Here is a 19928-nt window from a genome sequence, read left to right as displayed (position 1 = left end):
ACATTTTATGCTGTTGGGACCTTAACAAAAACAGTCCCTCTTCAGCAATTTGTTTTGGTTTTGTTTTGGCACCTTCCTAGTCCTTACTGTCCTCTTCAAACCCCATTACAAATTGTAATTTCCTCCAGAATATATGAAATGGATTAGTGCGAACGTGTCCGTGGGCCACTCTTTTGCATTTTACCAAGCAATAGTGAACAGTCATTTGTCTGGAAAATACTAGCTATGTCTTGGTGCGTCTCCATAACACGGAGCTCTCTTGAGGTCTCAGATCACTTCCTTTTACTGCCTCATTTCCCTATTGATAGGGCTAATGAGGAAGGGATGGATGTTTCTGCAGATGTTAAATCCTTCCTTAGAAAATGCCCATCCTCATTCTCAACTTCCATAAAATGCTTATATTTTTTTTTCCAGGATTTGATCAAAAAAGTGTATGGTTTATGCAATGAAAATGTGTTAGGCTTGTGTGTATTTGTGGGAAAGGGAGCAGGAGAAATTAGAAACTTCAGGAATGTACAAACCTTAGAGAAGCTCAGCCAGACATTTTACTTAGTGTACATGTTTTCAATTCTAAGAAATTTGGGGCTTCAACATAATTAAGGCGCATATTTTAAGTTTTTAACTCTGTATTTGGAAATAACTTCAAATACAGAAACAATTTCAAAATACAGAAAAGTTGGAAGAATCAGAGACAGATAACTCCTGTATACCCTTTACTCAGATTCACCTATTAATAACATTTTATTCCATTTGCTTTACTATGTGTATTTGTGCTCTGGGCATGCTTTTTTTTTTTTTTTTCCTGAACCATTTGAAAGTAAGTTACACATATGGCCTTTTACCTCTAAATACTTAAGCATGCAATTCCTAAGAACTAGGGATATTAAGTGGCCATGGCACAGTTCAGCAAAATTATTTTGATAGGATAACTTACCATCCAAATTCCCGTTTTGTCCACTGACACATTTTTTTTTTTTTCCCGACTCCATTTTAGGGTCGGGTATTGCATTCAGTTTTCATGTCTCAGTTAGCTTCCATTAATCTGAAATTCAAGACACATTTTAAAAGAGTAATGTGTAGATAGTATGGGTAAAGTGATCAGACGGAAGGTATAAGATTATTTAAACAATTAACGGTTAAATTTAACAATTTAACCAAACAAGAATAATGTAAGTATGTTGTTTTTATTTATATCCCTTATTTTCCAGGTATTATTTTTCTAGCTTCATATGTAAACTACATACTGATTTTGATAATTATATTACATTTTATTTATCATGTAACTATTTAGAAACTGGAACTTTTAAAATTCTAATTTAACTGATTGCTTCTGTCTTTATCAGTGGCCTTTAAAGTCAAAGCAATAGTTGATGTTTTGATAAGTTTTAGTGATTTAAGAGTTGACCCTTAGATTGTTAAAAATACATTAATTACAGAAGTATCAATATTGTGAGTTCTCACTCCCTAAGTTATATTAAAGAATAGTCAATTCAAAGTTATTAACATGAGATAACATTTATAAATGGAATGACACGTGGATTGGTTCCAGCCCATTCTGGAATGCACCATTAACTCTACTCCTGTTACAGAAATGAAACCCCAAGTGAACCATATGGACTAAAATGGTATGTGGGTCCCTGGAGTGAAACCCAAAAAAAGGGTGAAGAAATTCTGGACAGAAGAATCAAGCAGTTTCTAGGGTAAAGGGCCTTGTGTGATCTAAAGAAAGGAAGATTTCTTACTTATTTCAGTTTTGAATTTAAATAGTAATTATGAGATGTTAAAGTGTCCTAAGCAATGATGCTCTGCTTGATATGCATTTGTCTATTTGTTAATGAGGTTTCCCTTTTCCAGATGCCAAATCTCAACCAAGTGTTCAGTTTTCAAAAGCCTTAATTAAACTACCCGACAACCATCACATTAGCAATGTAACAGGCTATCTTACAGTTCTACAACAGTTTTTGAAAGTGGACAATTTCCTGTATACAACTGGAATTACTCTCAATAAATCAGGTATTATCTACTTTTTACATAATCATAGTTAATAGAAATAGTACATAAAGCTAGTTATTAAAATGTTTATAGGAAATTCCCTTTTATCCAATGAAAAAGGTTATACCAGAATCTTCTGCATACTTTATATTAAGTTAATGGAAAATTTAAGTTGCAGGATATTTCTATCCAAAGGAGGTAACGTATAGGAAATAGTAATATGTTGTATAACTTTGCAAGTTAAAAAATATATTTAAAAATGAAAATTTGATTTATACATATTTTTATAATTTGACCTTCTAGTCAATCTTATCCAATTAATTATAATTGTTAGACAAAAAAGTTTATAGATTAGAGTAAGCAATTGGAAGCTTTTCTTAAATATATTTGATATTCCCTATGAGTAAAATTATAAATATTTTAAAAATATATACCGTTGACCCTTGAACACTGCAGGGGTTGTCCCCCCCACTGTTAAAACTTGTATAACTTTTGATTCTCCAAAAACTTAACTACTAATAGCCTACTGTTGACCAGAAGCCCTACCAGTAACAGTCTATTAAAACATATTTTGTATATGTGTTACATACTATATTCTTACAATAAGCTAGAGAAAGGAACATGTTAAAATCATAAGAGAAAATACATTTGTAGTACTGTATTTATTAAAAAGAGTCCACATTAGTGGGCCTGCTCGTTCAAATCCATGTTGTTCAGGGGTCAACTGTATCCTAGATTCAGCTGCGTCTATGTACCTATGGCTGTCATGACCTAAAAGGTAAGAGGATGATGGGATTTTACATTTGATTTAATGCACCCATGAATAAACCCCATAAAAATCTCTTTCCTCTGTACGTCCACATTTGTGCCACCAGTTCTGCCACTTGTTGCAACATATAACTGACTCTCCACTGTTTTTAAAAATCACCTCAGACAATCTGTAATTTTGATGACTTCAGTTGTGTCATATTCTGGTCCATTTCATTTGTGGAACAACCGGGAATTAGAGTAATAAACATGTAGATGTTTTGGTTTTGTTTTCTTTCTTGCCTGCTGTAGCGATGCTCCAGCAAGATGACCCTCACTGTTCTGTTGCAGGCCTGTGTTTCCTACTGCACACACCTGCCTCAGGACATTCCGGAGTCCAGCAAGCAGGGCTGGCCCTCACACAGGCAAGCTCTCGACAACAGACAAGAGTACAAAGAGAGTGCATATCTGTTCCTTCATACATCCTCTTTTGGCTTCCTTCCTTCTTCTCTGTACTCTTCCACTCCCTCAGTGATGGGTACTTCCTTCCAAATTGTTCTCTCAGGGGTCAGTTCTTGAAGAAGCCAATCTAAGACACCTGCCAAGATTTCTCAGATGCGCACAAACATTGACAAGAATGATACCAGTATACTGTATCATAGAGGAAGCTCGTGTTGCTTTTTTGGAGAGTTTTTATGACGAGACTCATTAGGTTCGGTGAGAAGGGGACATAATATACTCTCCCTTCCAGCATTCCTCTACCACCTGCTTTTGAGATTATTCATTTAATGTTTCATTATCTTGAGAATGCTGCTAACATTTTAAAAGTTCCAGAGCAGTGCTGTCAAATGGGACTGTCCTGCTCTGTCCAGTGTGGTAGCTACTGGCCACATGTGCCCATTGAGCTCCTGAAGTATGACTAGTGCACTGAGGAACTAAAGCACTAATGTCCTTTGAATTTAAATTGCCACATGTTGCTGGTGGCTTAGTTCTAGAGCTCTGTGAGTACGAAAGTGTTTTTTCAAGTTGCCTCCTTTTCATTGTCTTTAATCCTTTTCCCTCTACCATTCTCTTCTTTGAGTTGGCCTTATCCCAAGTGGTGGTGGTGGGGTTGGTTGATCTCATCAGCTTCAGCTGCATTTAGTATGTGAAGCCACTGACTGCAAAGAACTGGGGGCTGGGGGTGGAGTTAAGAGCAGTCACCTCAGAAAGCCAGCAGGCTTTACCGAATAGTTCGATACAAGAAATTACAATTACTAACAGATACTTGATAATTTCTTTGGGCTTACCTTGGACTTTTACTTGTGTCACTAGTCTATAAAATATGTATGGCATTATTTTGCTCATCTTATGATTAGTGTTTCAGGAAGCTTACAAAGATGTTTAATTGAAGTTTTTCATTAAGTCAATAGTTGCTCTGTCTGATAACTGAAGATATACACCAGGTACAGTAGAAGTGATAATGAGAGTTCCTTTCCACGGACTCAAAGGCCTTCTGCTATTTCTACCTCTCTGCCCTTCAGCCTTCTTTCATCCTTGCACATACCAAGATCACTTCTGATTTGGGGGCTTTTCACTTTCTGAGGTCTTTGCATGGATGGCCCCTTAATCATTTGGCCACAGCTCACACATCCCCTCCTCAGAGAGGCAGCTTTTATGACCCTGCAATTACATTGCCTTTCCAGAATTTCCTCAAAGCCCTGGTAAGGTACCTTCTACCACACACTGACATTTGAATGGGGGGAAAAATGACAATGGGCAAAGAAATGGAAAAAAGCATTTTTGATAATATGAGGATTGTGAAAAAAATATTGCAAGCCAGTGTAAGACATCACGTACCCACTGCATCTCTGGAACCAAGATGAGTATGTGGTGCCAGTAGGGACTCGTTATAAATATTTGCTGAATCAATGAACAGAACTCTAGCTTTTAAGCTGAAGATTCAAGTTTATCCATGAAGAGCAAATAATATGTAATAAATATACCTTAGTCAACTCTTTCTAATGTATTAGTAAATTTAACTGGGAAATCTAAAATTACCAAATTATTTATAGAAAATTTATATTAAATTGTAACATCTTTAACCATATTACTTTATTCATTATAAATATTCTGGTTATATTATTACTTTGGCATTGCTAATATTTAAAAACAAAACAAATGCATTTTCTACTCTTTTCCTGTCAGTGATAGAGAAATATAGGTAGATCCTGATATTTAAGAAGGCGTGTTATAAATTATATGTATAATCATACTTTAAAGCCTTAGGCAAAACACTATAACCAATTCTATTAATCTCACTTTCCCTACTTTTCAAGCTTTGAAATCTAGTATTTTAATACTTATATTTAGCCTAAGTTTATATTCTTTCAATTATGCTATTAATCAAATGTACATCAAAGCTTATTATCTTTATCAGCTAGCAATATTGCTGATTTCGTTTCATGTTTGTCAAACCTATCAAATTTGCATTTTGAGTCAGAACGTTTTTGACACAAGGTAACTTTAAGGAGTATAACTGAGTCTGTTGGTTCTCGTACTTGAAACAGGTGCTCTTGGAAGCAGGAGAGACCAAGTTTTAGACCCATATCTGTATTGATGATGTGATATGGTAGAACCTTTATTTGGGTAGGATACTAGTGAGATGTATTTTTGTTGTTGTTTTGTAGGTTTTTAAAACACTGAATTAGATTCCAGTGACCTTAAATCACATGACTCCAAAAGAATTAGATCTCTAGGCTCATATTGATTTGTCAAGTTATATAGGTATCACCTGTATTTATGATATATTTTAAAATTCTTTAATGAGGATCCAGTATCTATTTGATATTAAAATGGATAACCCTAGGTGGATAAAGGACTTAAATATTTTAGGCCCATATTACTTTTATTAGTATGCAACAACAACCTGTATTTTGCATATGATTTTTAATAAACTGTCTTCCTTTTTAGGTTTTGAAAGTCTTGAATTGACTCCTCTTGCTGCAATATGTGTGAAAATATATTCTGGAGGAAAAGAATTAAAGGTGGATGGCTCTATTCAAGTTTCTCTCCCCCTTCTACATACAAATGATATAAGTGCAGGGGATCACATACCTGCCTGGACATTTGATATGAACATAGGTATGTGAACTAGGTGAAAATATTTTGGATATTGCCCTTTTTGAATGTTTGAATGTTTGCTCTTAGAAATAAGTTTCTATATTACTATTAAAATTTTTTTAGCTTTATTGATGTATATTGGCACTAGATGTTACTCTTTTAAGCACTTTAAAATGACTAAAATTGGCCCACTTTGATTAGTATAATACAACTATGGGGAAAATGATGTCAATATACTACATTAAAAAAATGGCATTATTTACTCACATTCCCATGCCTTTTTTTTTTTTTAAAGCTCTATGCCCAACATGAGGCTTAAACTCACAATCCCAAGATCAAGAGTCATGTGCTTGGCCCCCTGAGTGACTCAGTTAAGCATCGAGTCCCCACATGGATATGAGGCAGGGAGTCTTCTTCTCCCTCTGCCCCCCGCCCCGCTCATGTTCGCTCTCCCCACTCCAGAAAAAAGAGTCGTGTGCTCTACTGACTGAGCCTCCCCCAAGATCTTGAATAGAAAAGTAGAAATACATTTTAAAAAATTATTTCTACTCTTACAGGCTTTTGTTTTGATAGACAATATGAAATTGTATCTAAAAGTTTGGTTAAGGCAATTGAGAAATGTATGTTAATTTCATGAAAATAAGTAACATTGTATTATTAAGATACAGAGTGATTATTTAAAAAAAAAAAATCCCAAAACAAGAAACTCAGATACCAATTTTGGTCCCTGAGTTTAGCCTCCTAAATAGACGCACGTTTGCCTCCTCTGCTTCCCTTTGTTTTGTTCTTGTGTTTCTGTATAAATAAGATGGGAGTCTTTAAGTTGCCAAAACAAAACAAAAAAAGGGATATGATCCATAATTGTTTTGGATGAGTCAGGATACAGAGCCTAGACAGTTTCACAGGACTTGATTCTCTCATCTGTTCCCTCTGTGCTAATACCTTTCTGGGATAGGATTTACCTTCAGAGTGGCAAGAAGGGTGTAGGTGCTCAGACTTTATACCTAGCCAGGTTAAAGTCTAATGGAAAGAAAGATTCTTTCCCTAGTAGCAATTGCACAAGCTCTTGGGTTAATTGCAATTATAGAATGGAGTTTTCGTGCCCATCTCAGAACCAATGTTTGTGATTTACAAACAGAATGTACAGATTTATTTATTTTATTTTATTATTTTTTTAAGGCTTAAGGTTCTGTGTTGGAGCCCCAAACTAATCATGTGGATTGAAAACAGGGAGCCATCAACCTTCAAAGAGATGGAATGAGACTTCACTGTAATTAGAAGGGCAGTTAGGGAAAAAAAAAACCCCAAACAAATGTTTACCATAAAAAGTAAATAAATAATATATACATGCTTTTAAGAAAGAATGGAAACTATATAAGTAAAAAAGATAGTTGTAAGGGAAAAAACTCTCCTCTCAGTGTGATTCTACACTCAGTGCTTCACTTCAGGTCACCAAATACAGGGGGAGAGGGGGATTGTTTTTCTCACACCAAGCAGTTCTCCACCAGCGGGGTGTCCTAAAATTCTATTCAATTTAGACACTGTCTACCTGGAATTAGCATCAGATCCCACAGGTTAAGGACTCAGTCCCACAAGACTGCCCCCTAGCCCCCACCTCAGAGGCCAAGTGCAAGTCCAGTTGGTCATCTGTGCTACTGACCAACTAGCTACAAATTGGAGGTTCCCATGACCGATATTTGCTAGAACAGCTCACAGGAAAACAGTTTACTTACTAGATTATCAGTTTATTATGAAAGGATATCCTCTCCTCTGGGTGCATCACCCTCCCACCACCTCCATGTGTTTACCAACTCTGCCTTCTGAACCCTGTAGTTCAGGGGTTTTTATGGAGACTTCATTATGTAGGCCTGATTCATTGCCATTGACCATTGGTGACTGACCTTAATCTTCAGCCCATCTGCCCTCTCCGGAGGGGTGTGTAGGGTGGAGCTGAAAGTTCCAACCCTGTAATCACATGGTGGGTTTTACCTGGCAACCAGCACCCTCTGGGACTTTCCAAAAATCACCTCGTTAACATAAAATCAGGTGTGGTTGAAAGTGGCTTGTTATGAACAACAAGATGCACTCTTTTCACCTTTTATCACATAGGAAACTCCAAAGATTTTAGAAGCTCTGTGCCAGGACTGGGGACTAAGACCAAATATAGTATGTTGTAATCACTGGAGTAAAAGCTCTAAGCCCTGGAGTCTAGTCCATTTACCAGCAGTGGGATTTTAAACCACTTATTTGGGCCTGAATTTCCTAATTTGTTGAATAAAAGAGTTGTTTTAAAATATTTCAAAGAATAGCTGTGTTGAGTTCTGATTGTTCATCCTGACAAAGGCCCTTGTCTCTAACATACCTTCCAGTAACAAAATATTTGAATTCATATATCAGATATGTAATGCTTAATGTGACTATTTAAAAGCAGTAAGCTGATCCATTTCCATCAAGTTTGTCTACCTTATTAAAAACACTGTTTTACATGTTGTAGATGTATCATGACAGTGAATTAACAAACCAAGTACAAATATACACTGAATTTATAAAAAAGCGTTGTTATGCTGAACTCTATAGAAGAACTGGGTTTTACTGAATTCTTTGTCTATGGATGGCATTTTATTAGATCAGATAGCATTTCATTTTACTTTTTTTTTTTTTTTTTTTTTTTTTAAAGTAGGCTCCACACTGGCCCAGTACAGGGCTTGAACTCATGAGCCTGAGATCAAGACCTGAACTGAGATCAAGAGTAGGATGCTTAACTGACCCAGCCACCCAGGCACCCCAGAGCAGATAGCATTTTAAAAAATATTCTTAAAAATTTGGTTCTAAAAGAGCCATGCCAGTAGTAATAGACCCAAACAGTATTTAATAAAAAAATTAATGAGGCCATAAAATATACATTATAAGTGTTTAATCAGAATCCCAGAACAGGGGACAAATAACGGCCTATTGATAAATTTGGATTTCACTATTCATATCCTTAAGACATACCTCGATATGCACATTTAAACACTGCTTAGAGAGTCGTGATTTCCCTAAATATGTATACTTTCTTATTTATAAGGACTTTATTTTCTTTAGTCATAACAAGCATTCAAATCATTCTATTGTATACATTATAATATGACTATAAATATATTTTAAAGACTTTATTTCTTTATTTATTTAGAGAGAGAACACATGTGAATGAGGGGAGAGGTAGAAGGAGAGGGAGAGAGAGAATCCCAAGTAGACTCCACGCCAAGTGCAGAGCCCAACGTGGGGCTCAATCTCACGACCCTGAGATCATATCCTGAGCCAAAACCAAGAGTCAGACGCTCAACCGACTGAGTTACCCAGGCACCCCAATATGCACTATATTATGATATAATATATATTATCCCAGGATAACATATTGCCAGAGTTTTCGTAATCTTTGAAAGAGTCCTGCAAAGTATTCTATACATGACTATCAGCAAACTCCTATCAGCATTAAAGACGTATAAACTAACTGGTATTTTTTACTTGCCTTTTTATAGGTGCTTGGGTAAATCATGGCCGGGGAACAGTCAAGGCATATAATAATCACTTAATTTGGACATATGATGCACCACATTTGGGCTACTGGATAGCAGCTCCATTTCCAGGAACTAGAGGTATTGTAAAAATGAAACAAAAGTAATTTGAAAAAAAAATCCAAATAGGCAAACTGGAATTGATACTGCTAGGTCTTGATTTTATTGTAAACATTGCCACTTACTGACTATATAATGTTGGAAAAAGCTTCTAGTCTCTTGATCTCAGCTTTATTTTAATATTTTTTCATGTGTATAAGAAAAGATTAAGCTCAATGAACTCTAAGGTCCTTTATGGCTATGATGTCTGATGAATCTGTGAAGTATAAAGTTTGTTCAAATCAAATGTTTACTTTGCAAGAATAAATTCCACCCACATCAGTTAGAGCCTTGGGTTGTGAGCCACAGGAACAGCTCTTGGATAATTACATAAAAATTACATAAAATTAGGATATAGGGAGTTCACTGGATGCCAGGAAAGGCTAAAGAACTAGATTCCAAAAGCCAGGAATCCTAGGGACCCCAGTTAGCAGGACTGTGTGACTTTGCAAGATTGCTGTTACATATAGGGCTGACTCTGACCCTTTGCAGTCTTTTCCTCACCCTGTTCCTGCATTCTAGGGATGAAGAATTTGGTTGGCCCAGACTTGGGTCATGAGCACACTCCTGGGGTTAAGGGCTGTTGAAAAATAGTGTCCCCATACTGTTTCCAAGATAAGACATGCGATACCCCGAATGAAGGTTTGGCCTGACATAGGAACTGGAGGTGGACAAAAGCTAAGACTTGTCCACTAGGATCTGTCTGTTCATATTCTAGGACAAATGAGTATTTTACTTTTCCTAGATTTAACATGCTATCAGATTATCTATATGATTTGTAGTAAGGAAATCACACATGCATCTTGAGTCATGTAAATCTCTCAAAATACTCAAACATTGCATGTTTTATCCATTAAATCTTCTTAAAGTCTTCTAACCTGTGGTCGTGTAGACTGGTTGCACCACTGGCCTGCTCCGACTTTATGGGCCTTCTGGGTGCTCACTGGGATCAGCTGAGTTGCTTCTTGGCTTTCCCTGTTGCCAGCTTTGCTAAGTCAGCTTTCCAGCCTTCAGCGCCTTCTTCCTCTTTTATCTTGTTCTCCTTTTCTCTTGTTCTCCTTTTCTCCGTTAACCTGTGGGCTGGTTGATTTAGAAAAACAAAACAAAGCAAAACTTTCAGTGTCATTTTAGTGAAGTTTTGGAGGGAGTGTGAAGGTTGAATGCGTAGGTCATTCCTACATCTTTAATCATGTGTCAGAGAATTCTTTTGGTTTATTGAGGGTCTGGGCTCCCAGTTGAGGTGCTAGTCGGGAACAGTCCCATGCATACCCCGATCCAGGATGTGGGTGACATTTTACATACATATACATACATTTCTCTACAGCATTCAATCACCTAACTTTGTTATGGCTGTCTATTAATAATTTGAAGGTTCTATTCTTTCTGAAAATGTCTTTTTTAATAGTTTAATTTTTTTCATTTTATATTGACAACCTTTGAATTTTAAACGATGCAAGGTAACAAGACCTTTTTTTTCCCCCCAATGAAACCCAAATTTAGGATTCCAATAGAAGAAATATGAGCCATTAACCATTATGATCAAGGGGGATGTTCTCCCTGTTTTTGTTTGAACTTAGTGCTTATGAGATTATTTATTCAGAAACCAGAGGGTGGTTATTTTGTTCTTCGTGATGCAAAATATCCTGCAGTCTTGCCAGCTGTCTGGCCTTATTTAATTCTAGATTTGCAACTATAATGAAATATTGATGAAAAAGAACAATTAATATTTAATACCTCAACTCAACTAAATGCAAGTTATTTCATTTCTAATAAACATAACCTAAAGAACACTTGAGTTTTATAGAGAAATGTACTTTACCCAAAAAATATACCTGAAATCAATTTATATAAGATGACTATGAATTATAAAAGTCAAATAATTTTCTAGAGTAGGTGGAAATTTTGTTTTAGCTTATATGTTGGAAAAGATTTTGTATGAATCAGAGTACTAAAATAGAAGTGTGGGATTCCCATTTAGTTTGAATTAGATAGCTTCTACTGATGCTTTTGAAAAATCCACCCACAAGTATATCACAGTCAAAGGAACACTATACTAGAAATACAGATAGCTTGATTATAGCTCTGGCTTTGCCAGTAAATATCTGGCTGACCTTGAAATAGGTACTTACCCATTTTAGTATTAGTTTTCTTATTTCTAAATTGTAGGAGTTGGATATGATGATCCCTAATGTCCCCACCCCCCCAAAGTGTAGATTTTGAGTAAAATCACATTTTGTAAAATCAAAGTTGGTCCTCTGATGGACTAGTGTCTGGTGTGCTGGAGCTACTTTACTTAAAATTTGGTTAATAACATACTAAATCTGTTTTTTAAATAAGTCTTAAATAGAATTCTAGAATTCCTTGGAAAATAAGTACAAGAAATTAAAATCAAGTAGTTTTTCATAGATTTCTATAGTAGAGTTTAAAAATCAAGTACTTAGGACTGTTTTTAAATATGCATTTTCAAATATATTTAAGTGAAAATATCCTTTTCTGCCTTTGTCTTTTTAGACACACACACACACACACGCGCGCGCGCGCGCATACTTTTTGCTGTTGTCCTACATATAAAATTTTGGGGAAACCCAACAGTATCAGCCTCTTATTTCCAAAAGTGGTTCTATTGCAGAAACATATATTCATATATCCTTAGAAGTTGAATTTCATCCAGTTATTATCAAACTTTACTCCATTACAGCTCTGGATCCTGAATAAGAATCTGCAGATAGAATTGTTACTCTTATTTCTTTTCTGTTTGAAGAAATTTCATATTGTGCAATGCTATACTTGGTTGTCTATTATTACCTACCATATATATGGGAAAGTGTGGCCAATACTGGAGTGCCTATTCTTTCATGACCTTGAAGTTTCATTCAACAACAATGGTGTCATACAGGTAACACTTTGACTGCTTCTCATGTGCTAAGCACTAAGTGTTTTAGTAAGTATTAACTTTTAATAGTAAGTAAGTATTAACTTTTAATCCTTGTAACAACCCACATAGGTGAGATCTGACAGATATGAACTGAGACACAAAGTAAGGAAACTTGCCCAAGAAATAAATGAGAATGTTACGGAGTAAACAGTGATGTTGAGGTTTGAGTACAAGTCTAGAGGCCTCTGCACTTACATGAATTCCCAGGAACTTTTTCTAAAGGAGCAAAAGGGTCCTGTGGGGATGGGGAATGGAGGTGTCTGAAGGTTAAGGTAGCAACAGATACCGTCTTCCCTTTTGTAAATACTATTTTTATACTTCATCCTCACCATATCAGGCTTTATACGTGGAATCTCCTGAATGGAGGGGGTGGGGGTTTTCTGTTCCTCCCCAGAATGGGTGAGGGTGGAAGAAATGTATATATTTATTTATTTATTTATTTTTTAAAGATTTTATTTATTTATTTGAGAGAGAGAGAATGAGAGAGAGCATGAGAGGGAGGAGGGTCAGAGGGAGAAGCAGACTCCCCGCCGAGCAGGGAGCCCGATGCGGGACTCAACCCACGGACTCCAGGATCATGACCCGAGCCGAAGGCAGTCGCTCAACCAACTGAGCCACCCAGGCGCCCGAGAATTAAATTTTAATAGCAAGTTTTTCTTAAAAGAGAAATAGACCAGGATTCTAATTGAGACACACTGGCTCCAAAGTTTGTATGCATAACCACAGTACTGATTCTCCGAAACCTTTACTACTATTATTATTATTTATTTTTATCAAATTAGATGACGTGAAAGTTAAAGGATCCAAAGACCTTGTGATCCTCAGTCTTTTATTCTGGACATTCTCATGGTAGAGCTTGCCAGAAAACCAGTTGTCTCATTACTCTTATCACCTTATCATCCTGAATACATATGAGACTCTAGTTGGTAATGATCAGTAGACTTGTTACATACATTTGTGAACCAAGTGCAGTCTTAGTGATATTAAAACAGGTTACCTCAACATTGGTTGCGTTTATTTTCATGCAGAATCTTCATAGCCTACAACTGATCATCCCGGTGCATTAATCCACTTTTATTGCACTTAAGCGGATTCCAACAGCAGTGTACCTTTGTGTTCTCATACAGGAAGATAATGGGTCATTTGTACCTCTGCATGGCATCTTCTTAATCTAGAGGCCGGGCTGAAAGAGTTGCAACTTGGAATCCTTCAAGTCCTCCAATTTTCCTTTCTAGAAAACCTTTCATACCTACTTACCTTGGCAAATTCTTTTTTGAATTTATCTTTAAAATTTCTTTTAAAATTGATTATAGCTAATAAGTCAACCCTCACTACCAACATTCTATCCCCAAACCTCTGGGCACAGAAATATTTTCTCCTAGTTTATTCCACCAGATATTTTGCTACCATACAACATGGGTCAGTTTTACCGCCTGCTGAAGCAAGCTTCCTCACTGTCGGTCCTGGAAGCCACTGTCATGACTGTTGGGCTTGGCTTGGTTCAGTTCAACATTTGTTCTCATTCCAGAACATAGGCTGAAGGAATGGCAGTACCGTGGGATACACTGTTCATATATTAGAGGGTCTTAGCAAGAGGGCAGGGCCGTATCATGCAGCCTCATTTAAGGGGCTCACATTTCATTGAGCAGAACAAGTCAACTGATGAAGCCCAAAGTGTGGGGAACATATGCTCCACCCACTGGGAAGCCTGCTGTTGAGACCGGAGCAACCAAATACAACCGTGTACGCATACTTAATCTGCCTTCCCCAGAATAAGACGTGGTTGAAAATTTGATCTAAAATGATATATTTTCTGTATATAGGTTCAGGTAGAAATGGAGACTCCAGGGACATAACTGCCTACCACACGGTGTTCCTCACTGCCATATTAGGAGGCACAGTAGTCATTGTCATTGGATTTTTTGCTGTGCTTCTTTGTTATTGCAGGTAAGAGAAATATTAATATGTACAAACACACAAAACTATCATTATAGTATCACGTCAGTGTGTTATGGGTATTACGGAGTTTATTTATAAAAATAAGTAGTTTGATTTTTATAATATGTAGATTAAAATAAAAGTGGATATACTCTAACAGCATTGCATATATAATACACATGTTATGGGATAGTTTTTTTTTTTTTTTAATGACTCTTCTGGATCATAAGTTTTAAACACTTTGTGCCATCTCTTCTACTCTAGGGATAAGTGTGGTACTCCACAGAAAAGAGAAAGAAATATCACTAAACTCGAAGTCCTCAAGAGAGACCAGACAACTTCAACCACACACATAAATCATATCAGTTCAGTCAAAGTTGCATTAAAAGCTGAGGACAAGTCACAGTTATTTAATGCCAAAAACTCCTCATATAGCCCTCAGAAAAAGGAGCCATCAAAGGCAGAAGCAGAAGAAAGAGTTTCCATGGTAAAAACTCGGGACAATTTTAAAATCTACAATGAGGATGTTCCATTTCTATCAGCCAATCAAAACAATTACTCAAGAAACCCAACACAGTCTTTGGAGGCCACTGCAGGGTCTAAACAACCTAAACATATGAACAACAATCTGTCTTCATCTCTAGGTGATGCACAAGAGGAAAAGAGATACCTCACAGGTAATGAGGAGGTGTATGGACATTCCCACATTCCTGAACAGCTTATGCATCTCTACAGCCAACCCATTGCCATTCTTCAAACGTCTGACCTTTTTGCCACTCCAGAGCAGGTACATACTGCTAAGTCAGCTACTTTGCCAAGAAAGGGACAGTTAGTCTATGGCCAATTGATGGAACCAGTAAGCAGAGAGAACTTTACACAGACATTGCCCAAAATGCCAGTGCATTCTCACGCACAGCCCCCAGCTGCCAGGGAAGAGAACATCCCACTCGAAGGGCAACAGAGCCTGCCATCGCAAACTTCAGATTGGAGCCGGTATTCAAACAGCTTACTAGAATCGGTTTCTGTGCCTGGAACACTAAATGAAGCTGTCGTGATGACTCCCTTCTCATCAGAGCTTCAAGGAATTTCAGAACAGACCCTCCTGGAGCTGTCCAAAGGAAAGCCTTCCCCCCACCCCAGAGCATGGTTTGTGTCTCTTGATGGAAAACCAGTCGCACAAGTGAGACATTCCTTTATAGACCTGAAAAAGGGCAAGAGAGCCCAGAGCAATGACACGAGTTTGGACTCTGGGGTGGACATGAATGAGCACCACTCAAGTAGAAAACTCGAGAGGGAGAAAACTTTCATCAAAAGCATGCATCCGCCTAAGATCCTTTACTTAGAAGATTTAGACCTGAGCAGTAGCGAGAGTGGGACCACTGTTTGCTCCCCTGAGGACCCGGCTTTAAGGCACATCCTAGACGGAGGGAGCGGGGCTATCATGGAACACCCTGGGGAGGAGTCTCCAGGAAGAAAAAGCACTGCTGAAGATTTTGAAGCCAATATATCCCCCACGAAAAAGAGGGGCAGACCACCACTAGCCAAAAAGGATAGCAAGACTAATATCTGGAAGAAGCGCGAGGAACGCCCACTGCTTCCCATAAATTAACGCCGAGGGTGGTTGTGTCTCCGCTGTCTCGTGTTGTTTATTCTTGCTTCTTGTAAATTGCTGTATGAACTTTTTAAGAAGTTGAGACTGAGCAAGCTCATGGTCCCTGGACATGTCTCAAGCAGAGTAAATAGTAAAATGGCAATTCACTACTGAAAGAGAAAGATACCAAGAAATGCTTTTTCTGGCCTATTTTCATTTATTTTTGGGTGATGAATTTGAAGTATCCAAGAGCTCAAAATGTAAAATAGTTTCAGGATGTTTGTTAGTTATCTGAAAATGTTGCTCATTCAGCCAATTTAGCCCTCTTAAGAATAACAGTGAAATGTGTACTCCCCCAAAGTTGCTTCCAAAAATGTTGCCTCTGCTTTGATGCCTGCCCCTGCGAAACATTTAGAAATGAAACTGTATTCTTTGGGCATCATAGTCTTGTGAAATATTACTGTTATGTTCTCCTCTGCCTATAGGTGAAAATAACAATAAATGTTCTCTGTTGGTGTTACTCTAGAATTTAAAGGCCAAACAACATTTCCTTTTCTGCAATAAACGGCATGTGTACTGTATCAACCCCAAAATAAATCTTACTCATGTAAGATAGGCAAGAAGCTACTTGGTTGTTAGAGAGGGAAATAGCAGCTCTTTGGTTGTGTTTGGATATAACTTCACAGGATAACTGATAAGATGTTAACTTGTTATTTAGAAATCTGAAAAATGAACGCTCTGATACTTTCATTTTTATTTTAAATTTTCTTTTTTTCCCTGCTTCTATAGTGAAATGAGCTTAGCTGTCAAGGAAAACTTTTAGCAATCTGAAAAAACAAAACAAAACAAAACAAAACCTATATCTTTAAGACTCACTGATACATGTAGGCTAAAATCAGCTTTAGGATATTTTTTCTATCCCCCCGCCATTCATTCATTTTAAACTTGATTTAAAATTTAATATATAGGTGATCATAAGAAACTTTCAGTTTATTAACAAAATATGTGAAGCTAAAAGAAATGAACATTTCATTTTTTTTTGAAATGTTGATGAGCAGGAAAATAAATTCTATTTCCCTGTGACTCAAAAAAACCTTTAGAATATTAGGGTATATATCCAGATGTTTTTCTCTTGACATTCATAAAACATGTTTTAGGAAATATTTCAATTTAATGGAGAAAAAAGTTTTTTTAAATCACTTAGAGCATTTGCAACATTTTTTCTAGTTTTGAAAGTAATATATCCATGCTCTTTTCATATAGAAAAGAATTCAGAATGAATACATTCAACAGCTGTTTTTAATTATAATTGTCTTCAACTCTGAATTATCATTCATATGTCCTAAAAATAAAGCTCTTTGTTAATTAAAATCAGCTCATCCCATTTTTCTTAAAATTTCCATGAAGGCAAATATCTGAAGCAGCTTCCCCTTTCCCTTGGGGGAAAAGTAAAACTAAATTACTTTATTTCTCATCCTCTTCTATTCAACATGGGAGCAACATAGAGACCCAAGGCACATAAACAATTTGAAAGAAGCAAAATTAGCCATATTAACTTTAGTCAAATTATAGATGGCTAGTCAGTGAAAGACAACCATTTTTTTTTTCCCCCAAGATAGTCGACTTCAGCCAGTTTTTTCCTGTAATTACTTTAGTTTTTCCTATAACACCTAACCTGTCAGATAATACTCCTTTCTGAATTAACCCAAAGAACTTAAAAACATAGGCAAAAGTTTGCCATATTTTATCCAATCCATAGGAGGGAGAAATATTTGGGGTAATACCTAGGTTTAGTTTTTTGAGTAGGAGGTTTCTTATTGGTCTACAGAGAGATGCATTAAAAGTGGCATAAATGAAAATGACTTGGAAAAGGTTACAGAGTTAGTGCTCTGCTGAAGTGCCTTTGATATAGACTTGCTTTATTGGAAGGATAATACGCTAACATCTTTCTTTAATGTGCATTTTCTTTATGTTAGCCAAATTAAACAGATGTGCAGTTTTTGTTAATTAAAAAATATAGACCTAGTGGTTCATGTTGGAACAATGAGTTTTGCATGCAAGTAACATTTCTCTTTTGTGTTTTTTTGACTCCAGTTTATATTGATAAGTTATGTTGGAATGAAGCTAGAAACTATGTAGTAAAATGGTGCACTTCAATATTTTAAGTTTATATTTTCCCTACCTTTAAATAAAAATGTTTCATCTTTTAGCTTGGTAATGGAATACACATGTTGATATAAGGGTATATCATTCAAGTGTGCCACTTATTCATTCTTATGTAAAAGGAAATGAGATGTATCCCCAGGGGCTTTTCTAGAAATACTTTTTTTGGTTTCAGAATTTTTTTTTTATACACTGCACATTCTGTTCTCAATGGGAAAGTATAGGCAATTTACCTTTTCTAATGATCAAAAATGTGTAACTTCTCATTTGTGAGTAGTTCACAAATTTCCTGTTAAAAAGCTGAAGCCATCTACTTTTTCTTAACCCAAGTAATAATTACCCTACAATATTCACAACTTTCTTAAATTTTTAAATTGAAAACCAACAGTTTTTTGCAAATGTAACTCTTGAGAATTTTGATCACAAATTGTTAACATTTGTGGATCCTTTGTATATACTTTGGATATATCTTAAAAGCAAAATTATCCCTCAATTAACTGATGGATTCGCTTACTAAAGCACAGCTATATGTATTTTTGAATACATATTATGATCTTGAGACTTTATAAAATCAATTTTTATGATATTTATGCAGTTGTATAGGGTTTACGCCCTTTTATAATACACAGTATACCACGAAGGTCACAAATGTTGAGGAATAAAAGCACTTCTTTGCTTTGGCAATCATTTTCAGATCACTTTCTGTGTTTGAATCCTCTGATATCAATACATACAGAGTTTTAGGAATCTGTGGGTCAAATAATGTCCCTCAAAACTTCCCAGAAAGGTGAAGCTCAAAGTTTGTATTCATTTATAGTGAATGACTCATTTACCCATGTTTTGGCATCGTAAAGAATTTGACCATGTTAATTTCCATCTCAGACCTTAAGTTGACATACTGCTCTCTTCTTTCTAAGTATTTCTTTGTTTTGTATTTCAACAGAGGAATCGCACATTTCATTGTATTTATTGCCATTATTACTATATTTACTGCTGAAAACTGTAACAATCTGAAGATTTGTAAAATGTTAAACATAGTTCATTAAAGGTAATAAATTTAAAAAGTACTTGGTGCATTGATTTAAAAATTTACTTTTTTTAGAGAGCGGGGAGGGGCATAGGGAGAAGAGAAAATTCCAGGCAGACTCCATGCTGAGCATGGAGCCTGACTCAGGTCTCAATCCCACAACCCTGAGATTACAACCTGAGTGGAAACCAAGAGCTGGATGCTCAACCAGCTCTGCCACCCAGGCATCTCCTTGATGTATTCTTTAATTTGGGGTAAGCTAACAAAACATTCCTCCCTAAACTGTCATTTAATCTAGTAAAGATTCAATTATTACTTTTTCCTTTATTACACTCCCTGTGGCAAAATAAAGATATTTGAATACCCTTTGTTTATATAATGAACTTGATTTCTCTTTGTATTTCATGTTCTCCAAAGTTCACATTTTTACTATTAAAGCTGAGTAGAGGCAAATTATTTTTCCATTCAATGAGAAGACTTAATGTGATAGAATGTAAAATAAAATTGCAGTACCCAAAATACCTAAGTGAGAAAATGATACATTATTCCCTCCCCCTCCACTTAAAAACATTATTTGGACTTTAAACATAAGACAATATAATCACACAAGAGCTATTCACACTTAGGGTGTTAGATCTCCTTCAAGAGAACTTCTGCTCACCTAACTGAACCATACTCAAGTTCAGACAGTTTGTATTTTGGGGTTTTAGAATATCTCAATTTTTATTTATTTAATTTACTATTTTTTAAGTACACTCCATGCCCAGTGTGGAGCCC

At 36.2% G+C, this 19928-nt stretch overlaps 1 protein-coding gene across 1 annotated transcript in view; it reads left to right on the top strand.

The window, feature by feature from the left end:
* FAM171B (family with sequence similarity 171 member B) overlaps positions 1 to 19191 on the top strand; it is a 63251-nt gene extending 44060 nt beyond the window's left edge. The window contains exons 4-8 of the mRNA XM_035007573.1: positions 1855 to 2013; positions 5692 to 5862; positions 9363 to 9479; positions 14256 to 14379; positions 14635 to 19191. Of these exons, the coding sequence (XP_034863464.1) occupies positions 1855 to 2013; positions 5692 to 5862; positions 9363 to 9479; positions 14256 to 14379; positions 14635 to 15979 (1916 nt within the window). The 3' untranslated portion in view covers positions 15980 to 19191. The remainder of the gene's footprint in view (positions 1 to 1854; positions 2014 to 5691; positions 5863 to 9362; positions 9480 to 14255; positions 14380 to 14634) is intronic.
* Positions 19192 to 19928: the final 737 nt, after the last annotated feature.

Source organism: Mirounga leonina, unplaced genomic scaffold (assembly GCF_011800145.1).
Source record: "Mirounga leonina isolate KUSES-001 unplaced genomic scaffold, KU_Mleo_1.0 Mir_151, whole genome shotgun sequence".
Taxonomy (NCBI): Eukaryota; Metazoa; Chordata; class Mammalia; order Carnivora; family Phocidae; genus Mirounga; species Mirounga leonina.
The sequence above is the reverse complement of the archived record's forward strand: the minus strand, read 5'-3'. Positions and strand labels throughout refer to the sequence as shown.